Source organism: Balaenoptera physalus (assembly GCF_965194825.1).
Source record: "Balaenoptera physalus genome assembly, chromosome: 17".
NCBI classification, from domain to species: domain Eukaryota; kingdom Metazoa; phylum Chordata; class Mammalia; order Artiodactyla; family Balaenopteridae; genus Balaenoptera; species Balaenoptera physalus.
This window is the reverse complement of record NC_138895.1, coordinates 74,972,682-74,984,920: the sequence shown is the minus strand read 5'-3', so window position 1 is coordinate 74,984,920 and position 12,239 is coordinate 74,972,682. Positions and strand designations below refer to the sequence as shown.

At 44.3% G+C, this 12,239-nt stretch overlaps 1 protein-coding gene and 1 long non-coding RNA gene across 6 annotated transcripts in view; one reads left to right on the top strand and one right to left on the bottom strand.

Annotated features, from left to right (window-relative positions):
- Positions 1-12,239, bottom strand: part of LOC309647128 — a 467,593-nt gene that overhangs the window by 198,393 nt on the left and 256,961 nt on the right. The window lies entirely within an intron of this gene.
- CYRIB (CYFIP related Rac1 interactor B) overlaps positions 1-12,239 on the top strand; it is a 151,674-nt gene that overhangs the window by 51,239 nt on the left and 88,196 nt on the right. The window contains exon 1 of one of the 5 annotated variants that reach the window (XM_082434083.1): positions 3,598-3,628. The exons of the other annotated variants lie outside the window; for them this stretch is intronic. Coding sequence (XP_082290209.1) covers positions 3,613-3,628 — 16 coding nt within the window. The 5' untranslated portion in view covers positions 3,598-3,612. Of the gene's footprint in view, positions 1-3,597; positions 3,629-12,239 lie in introns of those variants that run through there. 5 annotated transcript variants of the gene reach the window in all.

The following is a 12,239-nucleotide window of genomic DNA, read 5'->3' as shown; positions in this document are numbered from 1 at the left end:
CAGCTTTATAGGTGGTTGGATAAAGAAAGGAGGGGGTTATGTCTTTGAAACTGATGTCAGCTACAGAGTTGCTTAATCCAGAGTGTCAGGTAAAGTCTACAAAGATGGAGTTGTTGGGTTCCTCGTGTTGATCCTAGAGTGACCAGTGTGGTCATCATTGGGGTTGAGATTTAGGGCTTGTTTGTTACCACAGAGTAACCTGGCCCATCCTGACAGATGCAGCCATCCTTTTAATAACCACAGTGGATTCAGGAGTCGACATGCAAAAGCACATTTTGCAAAATTATAAATTGAGGGGGAGTTTATTTTGGCTTGTGGCTTGGAAAGAGAAATGAGTGTAGTAAACCAGGCTGTTAATCTTGGGTTGGTTGATTCATCCATCAAAAAAAAAATCAGTTCAAGGAATCAGGTGAAATAAATTAATAAAACATTACCTTGTATTTCTGTAGCTCTTTTCTCAATGGAGGACATGGTGCTATGCAAACCTCATACCATTGCTAGTCTTTTTGAAACCTCCTAGAAGGACCGCCAGTTTAAGTAGGGCTGTGTGTTACTGAAAGGTAAAAACAGGAACTAATTCACATTGAAATCCATATCCAATGTCCATAGAGATGCCTGACCGGAGTCTTGGTGGGTAGTTTGGACGGGAAGTATGGGAGTGGTGGGAAGGGTGTTTGTAATAGAGGGAACAGCATGGGCAAAGACACAACAGCAGGGAATAGTATTTATAGGAACTCTGTGAGTAGTTCAGTATTACTACCAAGAATGATACCATTCCTCACTTAAGGGTGATTGGGAAGTCCCATGAAATCTGCATTTCCACTTGCTTCTTTTTTTCTTTTTTAATTTTTATTTATTTTATTTTTGGCTGTGTTGGGTCTTTGTTGCTGCACGGGGGCTTTCCTCTGGTTGTGGCGAGTGGGGGCTACTCTTTGTTGCGGTGCGCGGGCTTCTCATGCGGTGGCTTCTCTTGTTGCGGAGCACGGGCTCTAGGTGCGCGGGCTTCAGTAGTTGTGGCACGTGGGCTCAGTAGTTGTGGCTCGCGGGCTCTAGAGCGCAGGCTCAGTAGTTGCGGCGCACGGGCTTCGTTGCTCCGCGGCATGTGGGATCTTCCTGGCCCAGGGCTCGAACCCGTGTCCCCTGCCTTGGCAGGCGGATTCTTAACCACTGCGCCACCAGGGAAGTCCCACTTGTTTCTTTATCCGTCTGTACGTGTCTCCTAACTTTTTTTTTTTCTACCTTGGAAGAGATTTGTGAGTAATGAAGGGCCAAATAAGGGTAATGTTTTAATTGACCTTGTTTACCCTGGAAGATCACACCAGATACCACACTGAATGTTACCCACTGCTTATTAGTAGAGATTTTTTTGCATGACTCTGTTGACGCCTCAGTGATCCAGACTCACCTTTGGAAGCGAACTCAGCAGTTCTCTGACAGTGTAGACGGGAACCCGTGTGCTCCTCACTCCAGGCCCGGAGTCCAGGCCTGGGGGGCTGTGCTCTGTGGGCCCCCTCTGGACCTGTCTTGGGCCCCTCCACTTTCTAAAGAGCAGAATGTTAGATTAAATGTCAATTCCAAGGTTCTTTCCATGTCTAAAATTAGGTGATTCATTCAGAAACTCTGATGCAGGCACTCATTAATACAAGTGACCTATTAAACAAAAATGTTGAATAAAATGCTGAAGTGGACACCACAGACATTTCTCCAAGTCTGTGGGTTCAGACAGGACCAGAGCTGGGGCATGGTAGCATTCCGCTGTCTTCTTCTGTGCAATTAAAACTGAGGAGGGGGCTTCTCTGGTGGCGCAGTGGTTGAGAATCTGCCTGCCAATGCAGTGGACACGGGTTCGAGCCCTGGTCTGGGAAGATCCCACATGCCGTGGAGCTACTAGGCCCGTGAGCCACAATTGCTGAGCCTGCGCGTCTGGAGCCTGTGCTCCGCAACAAGAGAGGCCGCGACAGTGAGAGGCCCGCGCACCGCGATGAAGAGTGGCCCCCGCTCGCCGCAACTGGAGAAAGCCCTCACAGAAACGAAGACCCAACACAGCCAAAAATAAATAAATAAAATTTAAAAAGGTAAAAAAGGAGATACTGTTAAAAAAAAAAAAAACTGAGGAGGGATGCTCTCTCTGTAAACCTGTCTTCTTTTTTTTTTAAACAATGAGGACGGATAGGTTTTTTAAAAATAATTAATTAATTAATTTTATTTTTGGCTGTGTTGGGTCTTCATTTCTGTGCGAGGGCTTTCTCTACTTGTGGCGAGTGGGGGCCACTCACTATCGCGGCCTCTCTTGTAGCGGAGCGCAGGCTCAGTAGTTGTGGCTCACGGGCCTAGTCGCTCCGCGGCATGTGGGATCCTCCCAGACCAGGGCTCAAACCCGTGTGCCCTGCATTGGCAGGCAGATTCTCAACCACTGCGCCACCAGGGAAGCCCCTGTAAACCTGTCTTCTAACATGAAATCAGCACCAGGATTTTAGAGAGGAAGCTAGCTAAACCAGTTAAGCTTCTTCTTAACTTGGACCATATTGGTTCTCTCTTGGAAAGGTTTCCTTTATTCTTTTTCTTTTTTTTTTTTTTTTTAACCTTATGCAATATCTTTTCTTCTGTAGCCCCCAAATTCGAAACTGTGAGAATCTAAACTCTTTCCAGGCTCTTAGCTCCTGTTTGACTTATCCCTATTGTACTGTCTAAAGCTCTGTATTTCAACTATTGGGTCACACAGCTAATGACCTTATCGTTTTGGCTACTTTGGGGAGGGCTTAAATCTCACCTTCTTAAGCTGCTTATCCAATTCCCTGGTTCCAGGGCTGTGGCCATGTTGGGGGTTCAGAGTAGGGTAAATGCCCTAGGCCTGGGTTAACTCAGGCTGGACCCATGCCATCTCTTTGACAAGCTGCAACGGTTTGAGTGCATGCCTTGTAGCAGGCATGGTGCCCGGCTCTGTGCTAGCACTGGGATACAGTGATGACAAAACAGGATGGCTTCTGCCCTGCTGGAGCTCACAGTGTTCAGGGAAGTACACAGATCACCATACAATTACAATTATGTTATGTGCTGGAAACAAGAAACATGGGTCCCAAGAACTCTCCCAGCTGGGGATCTGACCTGCTTCGCTCAGAGTTCACAGGCATGGCCGTGGTGAACAGCTCAAGCGAGCTGTTGGAGGCTGGAGGCATTCAGAGTAGCATGTGATCCCAAAGGCAAGATAGGACCAGGTGAAGGGTTCAAGATTAAGTCCACAAACAGCACTAGGGGCCCAGTGATTTGATAAAGTTCAGGACAAGGCTGGACATCTCCTCCCTTCCCCCTCCCCTTGGACTCCCCCAAACCAAAAGGAATGATTCTTTCCCTTTAATTTTCCAGGCCATTTGTCTGTATCAGTTTCTTTGGCAGTTGTGTGTTGCTTTGTATTGTAATAAGGTAGTGTGTCTTTCATCCCCTGGAAGGGAAGGCTGTTTCCTGTACTCTGTGTGTTCCCCCCAGTGTGTGACCCTGGATGGAATTGTCGATCAATTGGTTCATGAAAGGCCTATGGTTTACCAGTTAACCGTAGTATGTGGGCCTCATTCTTCTTGCATCCACAGCAGCTGCTCAAAAGAAGGCTCAGGACTGATGAGAACAGGAACAGGTAACACCCCAAGGGCCCCTTAGTGCTCAAATTCACCAAAGCTTCCGTTGATTGAGGCAGTTAATGGGGAACGTCTATCAACCTGGGAATAGTTTAATAGATATTAGCGTGTAATTAAAAGTTCAAAATAAATTGACTTTTCTTTTCTGCATCAGATTACCTACTTTTCCTTCTGCCCCTGTGATTCTGTTTCCATTCACAGAGTAACTAACCCCCAAGAGCCTTCTATCCCCTATGGCCCCTCCGGCCCTTCCTCGTGCCCTCCTTCAGGTCCACTCCCATTTCCCTACGCTACTTCCATTTCTCTTTCACTTTTCTCCTCTCTACATGCTTCTCTGTTCGAATGCTATCTTTTTGAACAAATAAAATTGTTCAAAACATTGAAGGAAAGTAAAATTCTTTCATCCCTGCTCTCATTGTGTTGTTGTTGAGTTTTAACTTCTCTGATACCATTTGCCATTTTCCCGTAAGTGTAGATATTTTATATGAATGACATTCTATTTTATATATATACTTTTGTACTTTGCTCTTTTAACTTAATATTCACAAATTTTCAATCAACAAATGTTAATTGAGCTCCTACTATGTGCCAGGCATCACTCTAGTGGCTGGGGATAGACAGATTGGTGAATCAACCAGACCTACATCCCTGTTCTCCTGGTGCTTCCGCTTATTTCATATTCACAATAAACATAATACAAATTCTGTTAGGAGGTGATCACTGTTACAGAAAAAAAAAAACAGAGTTAAAGAAGGTTGGGATTATTAATTCATAAAATATTTTCTTATGTTGCTATCATCTTTCTGTGTACCTAGGGGTTGCTTATTATCCTTGATGTTGATGGATTATGATTTATTTAGAACCTTAGGAATATAAACTTTAAATCTGGAGAGGGCTTATGAGTCATTGAGAGCAGACCCTTCATTTTCGAAGTGAGGAAACAGATCCAGAGAAAAGAAATGATTTGCTCAAAATTATATGGCCCCTAAGTGGCAAAGCAGGAGCTTTTAAATTTTAATTAAATTGGTTTTCATTAATTCTAAAGACAGTTCTTTCAAACCCAACTGTGCTGTTGCCCTATCGTGGGAAATTTCATTTGTTTCTGGTTTTTATTATACATAATGCTAATATGGGCAGCTTTATGCAAATACTGTCTTAATGAAAGTAGCAAGTTAATAATAACAATAGTAACAAATAATAGAAGAGACTACTATTTATTGAGCACTTACCTTTGCCAGGCAGTGCGCTAAGTGCTTTACATGAAATAACTTAATTCTGAAAGTGAATACCATTACTTTCCTATTTTAAAAAATTAATTAATTATTTTTGGCTGCGTTGGGTCTTCGTTGCTGCGCGCGGGCTTTCTCTAGTTGCGGCGAGCGGGGGCTACTCTTCGTTGCAGTGCGTGGGCTTCTCATTGCCGTGGCTTCTCTTGTTGCGGAGCATGGGCTCTAGGCGCGTGGGCTTCAGCAGTTGTGGCTCGTGGGCTCTAGAGTGCAGGCTCAGTAGTTGTGGTGCACGGGCTTAGCTGCTCCGCGGCATGTGGGATCTTCCCCGGGCAGGGATGGAACCCGTGTCCCCTGCATTGGCAGGCGGATTCTTAAACACTGCGCCACCAGGGAAGTCCCTACTTTCCTATTTTTTTTACAGATGAGAGAATTAAGGGATTCAGACTCTGAGTCCAGGGTCTGAGCTCTCAGCCACTGTGATATACAGCCTTCCGAGTCTGAATACTAAAACCGCAAATTTCAAAACCCAAGATAGTCTGTAATGTACATTTTTTTTACCACTTAAGAGTTTACCAAGACCAGGGCCCTATTAGATTTAGCTGTATGTAATTGCTGTTTTTAGAGTAAAAAGTGGTTGAATATTAGCGATTTCATGTTCCATCTATTATTTTAGTTAACCCTGACAATAGCAGTGAGTTAGGTGGTTATTGTGCCTATTTTATTTTATTTTTAATTTTTACTTATTTATTTATTTTTTGGCTGCGTTGGGTCTTCGTTGCTGCGTGTGGGCTTTCTCTAGTTGAGGCGAGCGGGGGCTACTCTTTGTTGCGGTGCGCGGGCTTCTTATTGCGGTGGCTTCTCTTGTTGCAGAGCACGGGCTCTGGGTGCGCGGGCATCAGTAGTTTTGGCGCACGGGCTTATTTGCTCCGCGTGTGCCTATTTTATAAATGACTAGTCTAGTGTTTTAGATGGAGCTTTGACATTAAGTGGTTTAATTAATATTTGTAGAAAGAAAGGAGGGGTGGGAAGCAAGGAAGGTTGAGTGACTCATGAATATAAACAGCTCTAGGACCTGGGGTCTAATCCTGGCTCCATCTCTTAGTAGCTTTGTGACCTCTAGCAAAATACTTAAAAATTTTTTGTACCTTACCTGAATTTTGTTACCTGGAAACTGGGAGCAATGAAATCTTTCTCATGATGTCATTATAAGGATTGAATTATAAAACGAGTGGAAATCATTTTGTTCAAAACCAGCCGAAATGAAACCATTGATCAGAGGTGTTGGTGGTAATAGTTCGTTCTGTCATCATTGTATTTCAAACCAAATTCCTTTCTCTTTTCTCTAACCATGGTATTTCTGGAAAACACATACAAAATCTTTTTTTTTTTAATTGAAGTATAGTTGATTTACAATGTTTTGTTAGTTTCAGGTGTACAGCACAGTGATTCAGTTATATGTGTGTATTGTTTTTTAGATTCTTTTCCATTGTAGGTTATTAAAAGATAGTGAATATACTTCCTTGTGCTATAAGTAGGTCCTTGTTGTTTATACATTTTATCTATAGTAGTGTTTATCTGTTACTCCCAAGCTCCTAATTTATCCCTCTACCCGCCCCCCCTTCCCTTTTGGTAACTGTAAGTTCAGACAAAATCTTTGTTATTTTTATTTTTATTTATTTATTTTTATTTATTTATTTTGGCTGCCCTGGTCTTAATTGTGGCACGCAGGATATTCGTTGTGACATGCAGGATCTTTTTTTTTTTTTTTAGTTGCGGCATGCGGAGTCTTAGTTGTGTCATGCGGACTCTTAGTTGAGGCATGCATGCGGGATCTAGTTCCCCGACCAGGGATCGAACCTGGGCCCCCTGCATTGGGAGTGCGGAGTCTTACCCACTGGACCACCAGGGAAGTCCCACAAAATCTTTTTTAAATGGCATCGATAAATTAGTGACTGATGACACAGTTAGGCATTCTATTTCTTTACAGATAGTTTCCCTCTGCCTCCGATGGGGTGCCATATAAGGTGGTGGAATAGCAGATTAACCTCTATTTGGGTTTCTCGGTCACAGGGTGGTGAGGCCCGGGAATGGACGGCCCACCCAGCCCTTCCTCTCCCTTCCCTCCCTCCGGCACCATCTCTGATTTTATATCATCTCAGTCCCACCTTCAGTGACCCCCTCCTGTGCCTGTGCATCTTGACAAGGTGGCCCACCTGCAGGGGGGGTGGGCAGGTGGTCCAGGCAGCGGGCGCCCTGGCACACTGACGGGTCCTGCTGGAGTGGGGTCTGCTGTGCCAGGTGGGCAGAGGGAGGCCTTTTCTCGTGGAGGGTGTGACTGTCAGAGCTGAAAATGCCAAGTGGCTCCGGAACCACACAAGGGGCTGAGAGAGCTGTTTGTGGAAAAGGCCAGCACATCCTTGCGTGCCCTCTTAGACTTTTCTGCAGCCACCTCTGCTTTAAACGGGGCAGTGGGCTTTGGCCTGTGGACTGCTTACGACAGCAGTAAACTCCGTGGACCAGCCCATCCCTCTTGGGAAAAACTTGGCCTCTAAACAGGGCTTGGGAAGGAGAAGTGAAGATGTACAGAAAGTCTTTCTTTTCCTCTTTTTACGTTAAAGTCTTGGCAAGAAAACACGTTCTTTATTTCTGTCGCCTGTATCAGCAGCAGATTCCCGAATTGAACTCCTAGGCCTCATCCTGGCTTCGTCATACTTCAGCTTTTCCGGCTGCAGACAATTTTGCTTCTCTAGTTGATGGGACTCTAATAACTCCAGGTGGTGAATGGGCGGTGGGGAGTACAGTTCTGTAGAAATACAGCTCTAAAGCAGTACAAACACAGAGGGAAAAAAATGGGAAGCTTGTCAAGAAGGAAGTGCTGTATTACAACATGTTACCTTTATGGACATTGAAGAAACCTCCCCTTTAGCTTAACACTGGGAGACTTGTTAAATACTTTGTGGTGTAGCTACGTGGTCCAGTACGTACGTATTATAGAGCCTTTAACAACCAGGTGCTGAAGTACCTTTGTTAAGGAAAGGTGACTAAGATAAATCTTGAGATGAACACAGCAGATGATAGTTCAGAATATGAACCATTTTTATAAAAATATATGCATTATCTTTATACGGGTATAGACACAGAAAAAAACATTTGGAAGCGGATCCACAAGGTATGGGAGGTTGGATCATGGGTGTTTATATTTTCTTCCTTTTGCTTATCTGAATTTTCCAATTTTTTTCTGCAAACAACATGTATTATTCATATAATCAGAGTGAAAGAAAGGTAGAGGGGGCCAGGAATCTCTCTTTTTACCCAAAAAAATCATTCCATGTATTTATTGAGGGCCTCTTAGGCGCTGGCTGGGCACAGTCACAGGTGTAGGAGTGGGCAAGGTAGCCCTGGCCTCTGACTTCACTGAGCTGACATTGTATTGAGAGTCTTTTCTTATTTAAAATGGTTTTTAAGCTCAAAAATAAAAATAATAATTACAGGTTGTGATAAGTGCTATGAAGGAAAAAGAAGCCAGTGATGTATAAGGGGATGATGGAAGGGAAGACTTTATGATGGATGATGGATGATGGATGGTCGACTTTAGGAAAGATGATGGGACCACTTTGAGGAAGCGACCCTTGAACCTGGAGGCTGAGCGACAGCCACGTGAAGATGCTGGAAGGCGTACTGGAGACGCAGGCAAGGACCAGCAGATGCAAGGCAGTGAGAGTCTGCTGCTTTCCTGCAGGTCACTCAGAGGGCTGGTGAAACTTGAACTGGAGCTGCCCACTTGTGAGAAATGTGTTACACTTGGAAATGTGAGGAGGCTCACAGATACACCCTGTAACTGGGGGAGTATGGTCACGTGGACAACTTTATGGCTCCTGAGAGACTGGTGACTGCTTTGCTAAATAACAGGAATGTGTTGGGTTTGAGCTGTCGGCTTTGTTCTTTGGTTCTTTTCGAGGGGCAGCTCTGATGCCATCTTTCATGCTGGACAGGCTTCGAGTGCTGCTCAGGGATTCGCAGGCCTCCTTCCTCGTCCTCTTCTGCGTTCATTAAATGCACCCCCTGGGTGGACACTCATCTGAAAGGCATGACCCTGGAGTCTTAGTCCTCAGCCTCGGCTGTGTTGAAAATATTTGGGAAGGCGCCTCTTTGTTCAGGGATTCAGTATTCATTCATTCCTTGAAGAGGAGGAGACAAGCCGTTGAGAGAAGTTCCTGAATGTTCGATTAAGGACAAAGACTGGACACAGAGGCAGCAAAAGCTGTAATCGAGGCGCTTAAACATACTGAATGGTGTATATGAGTTAACGATGGCAGCAGCTATTCACAGAGTCCTAAGAGCGACTGGGCCGTACCAATCAGGAACCATAACAATGTTCAGATCCTTTGACCCAGTGGTTACAATCCACGGAACTTATGCTGAAGTCATCATTTTTTTAAATGGCGAGAAACCAAGAAAACAGTGAGGTCTATAATAGCAGTCATAGTCAATAATGACATCGTGCTTTGGGGTTTTGAACATATTTTCCTACATAGTATTTATGAGAGCATCACAGCATTCCTGTGGATAGGTTTTTATTCCCATTTCACAGATGGGAAATGGAAGGTTAGAGAGATGAAGTGAGTGCCCTGCTTCACTCTGGCAGATTCAGTCTCTGAACTCCAGCATGTGCACTGTCGCCTGGTGGGTGTGCTCAGAAGCTAAGGAAAATGTTGGGAGTCAAGGAGGCACAGGGAAGGATCCAAGACTGAAAATAATTATTGAACTTAATGTATGCTTCGTTCTGTCCCAAATACTGTACAAATTTTACCTAAACTAATCCTTACAACAAACCTGTGGGGAAACTGAGGCTCTGAGAGGTTCACTTGTGAAGGGTTTTGAATAGACTTCAAAACCCCTGCAGGGCTAAATCCACAGCTAAATAAAGCTGCTTTCAGCTTTGCTTTATTGCCCTCTGCTTCACAAGAATGCATTGCTCCAAGAGGGAATAAATGAATGAAGGAATGAATGGATTAGATGGATTAGGACTTGAGAACCAGCTTCCACAGGGAATTAGACATCAGGATTCCCACGGTTGATAGGTTCTTTTCAACAGCTTTGCAATTTCTGCATGCAATACAGTTGCCCAGCCTCTCCCACAAGAGTTGCAGCTTTGCTGGCCCTTGAGGCTATGCTTTTCCAATACCCTTCCCCTAAAGGCTCTCTTTCTAGCTCAACTCATCCTTTGCAAAATGCCCAGAGCCAAATGAGTCTAGGGTGAACCAGGCGTGCAGGGTGTGGACCTTTAGCAACTGAAGGAAACAGAGCTATTTCAACATGATGAAATATTCTGCAGCCATTAAAATGATAAATGTGACTGGAGAAATAGGAAAAAGTATTGGGAAATAGCTGCAGACATCTGAAGATACCAACTGAAGCAATGTGCGTTTACAGGGATAAAGGTTGAAAGAGAACAGGAATGAAAACTGTGTAAAGGTTTTGGGATTGGATGGTGTCACCATTCAATTAATCCACTAAGCTAGGAACCTCAGGGTCATGCGCCACAGCTCCTGCTTTTTCTTCCCCTAGATTGAGCTAGTCACAAACTCTTGTAGATTCTACATCAGTAAATATCTTAATTCTGGTGCCCATTCTTCCTCTCCATTGCTAGTTTCCTAGAACGGGCTCTTATTATCTCTCGCCTGCACTTCACAACAGCTTCACTGGTCTGCTGGTCTCCATTCTCTCTCCCACTGTAGTCCCTATTGGACACTGTGGTCAGAGTGATCTTGATATAAAACACATCTGATTATGTCTCTCCTTTGCTTAGAAGCTTCTATTTACCGGTGGTTGCCTTCAGGAGGTAAGTTCATACTCCTTAGCTTGGCACATGAGGAGGTCCTTTACAGTCTCACCACCCCAGTCTTCCCCCCAGCATGTGAACTCCTCTTCCTTTGCCTCTGTGCCCATGTGCCTTTTCTTCTTGGCCCTTGCCTCATCTCTTCAAGACCAAGCTCATCTTCTCTGAAGCCTCCACAGCCATTCCAGGGAGGGTTAGTTCCTCCACCCTCCTAAATTACAACGAATCATGCCATGTTGTAATTGTGAGCTTATAGCCCTTCCTTTTACGAAATTTTGAGCCCCTCCAGGGCAGGGACCACATGGCTTACTGTCCTCCACCCTAAACTCTCAGCATGGTGCCTGGGACATAGCAGAGGGGCAAAGGGCAAAAACATGTGTTGACTGAATGACTCAATGACTGATTTTGTAAAAAGTAAAAGAGGAAATGCGAGTCAAGGGCTGATAGTACAGTGCTTGACACATACTAAGAACTCAAAAGAATGCTAGCAAGCCACCATGATTAAATTATCATTGGAGCTTAGTGCTTTTATGTAAACATCTTTTTTTGCATCCTTCCGCTTGTTTTTTCAACCTAAAACTTTGACCTCAGCTGAAATGTGATTACATTCATGCAGAATGATGAGGAAAGGATCGTGGAAGAATAAATTCAGCACTTAGGGTCTTGTTTTCTGTTCCTTCTTTCAGGACATCCCCCATGGGGTAGTGGTAGAGCTTCCTCATGAGTTCTTACACAAATCAGGAACAGGTCTAAGGCTGATAAGGACAAAGGTGCCTCTGAAAGGGGCACTGCATCCTCCTCACGGGACTCATCCGATTTTATGGTTATCACTCATCAAATGGACTGTTTTCTTTGCTGGACAGTAAGCTCCGCCAGGCCAGCATCACGTCTATGTTGCTTTCCAGAAATAAAATTAGAACCAATGGATGACAGTTGTTGGGCATCAGATTTCTGATCAGTGTAAAAGAAGAGGCTCCTCACAATTAGAGGAGGCTGACCATTGTGATAATGAGCTCCCCATAAATGGAGATACTCGAGCTAAACTGGATGTTCAGGTGTTGAGGATATTACAGAAGAGATTTCTGCTCTCAGTGGGAGATTGGGTTACAGGTGTGTGATTACTCAGAGCTCATATCTAAGGGACTGAGCAGGTGTAAGAACTAGATAGAGTTCAAATAGAGGACAGTGGGTCGATACGGACCAGGGTTATTTAAGAGTGGGTGTCAGTGTGTCAAACAAATGGACCAGAGTTCTTGGATTGTGAAGACTGTTCTCTCAGCATTAGTGTTTGCAAAACATCAGCTCCCTGTGTTTAATTGAAATTGATGAAGATTATAATGGATACAGTGTAGGACCCCCAAATCATCCATAAGTATGATAATTAGGGTAAAAGTATGAGGCCTAGGACTCTGGCCCTTAGAGTGTGCCTTGAAAAAGTCACCTACTCTCTCCATGACTCTCTTAACACGTTTCTTTGTAATATGGCCAATATCACTTGGTCTCCGTGTAACTCAAGAGGAAGAGGAAGACAGAAGGCTAAAT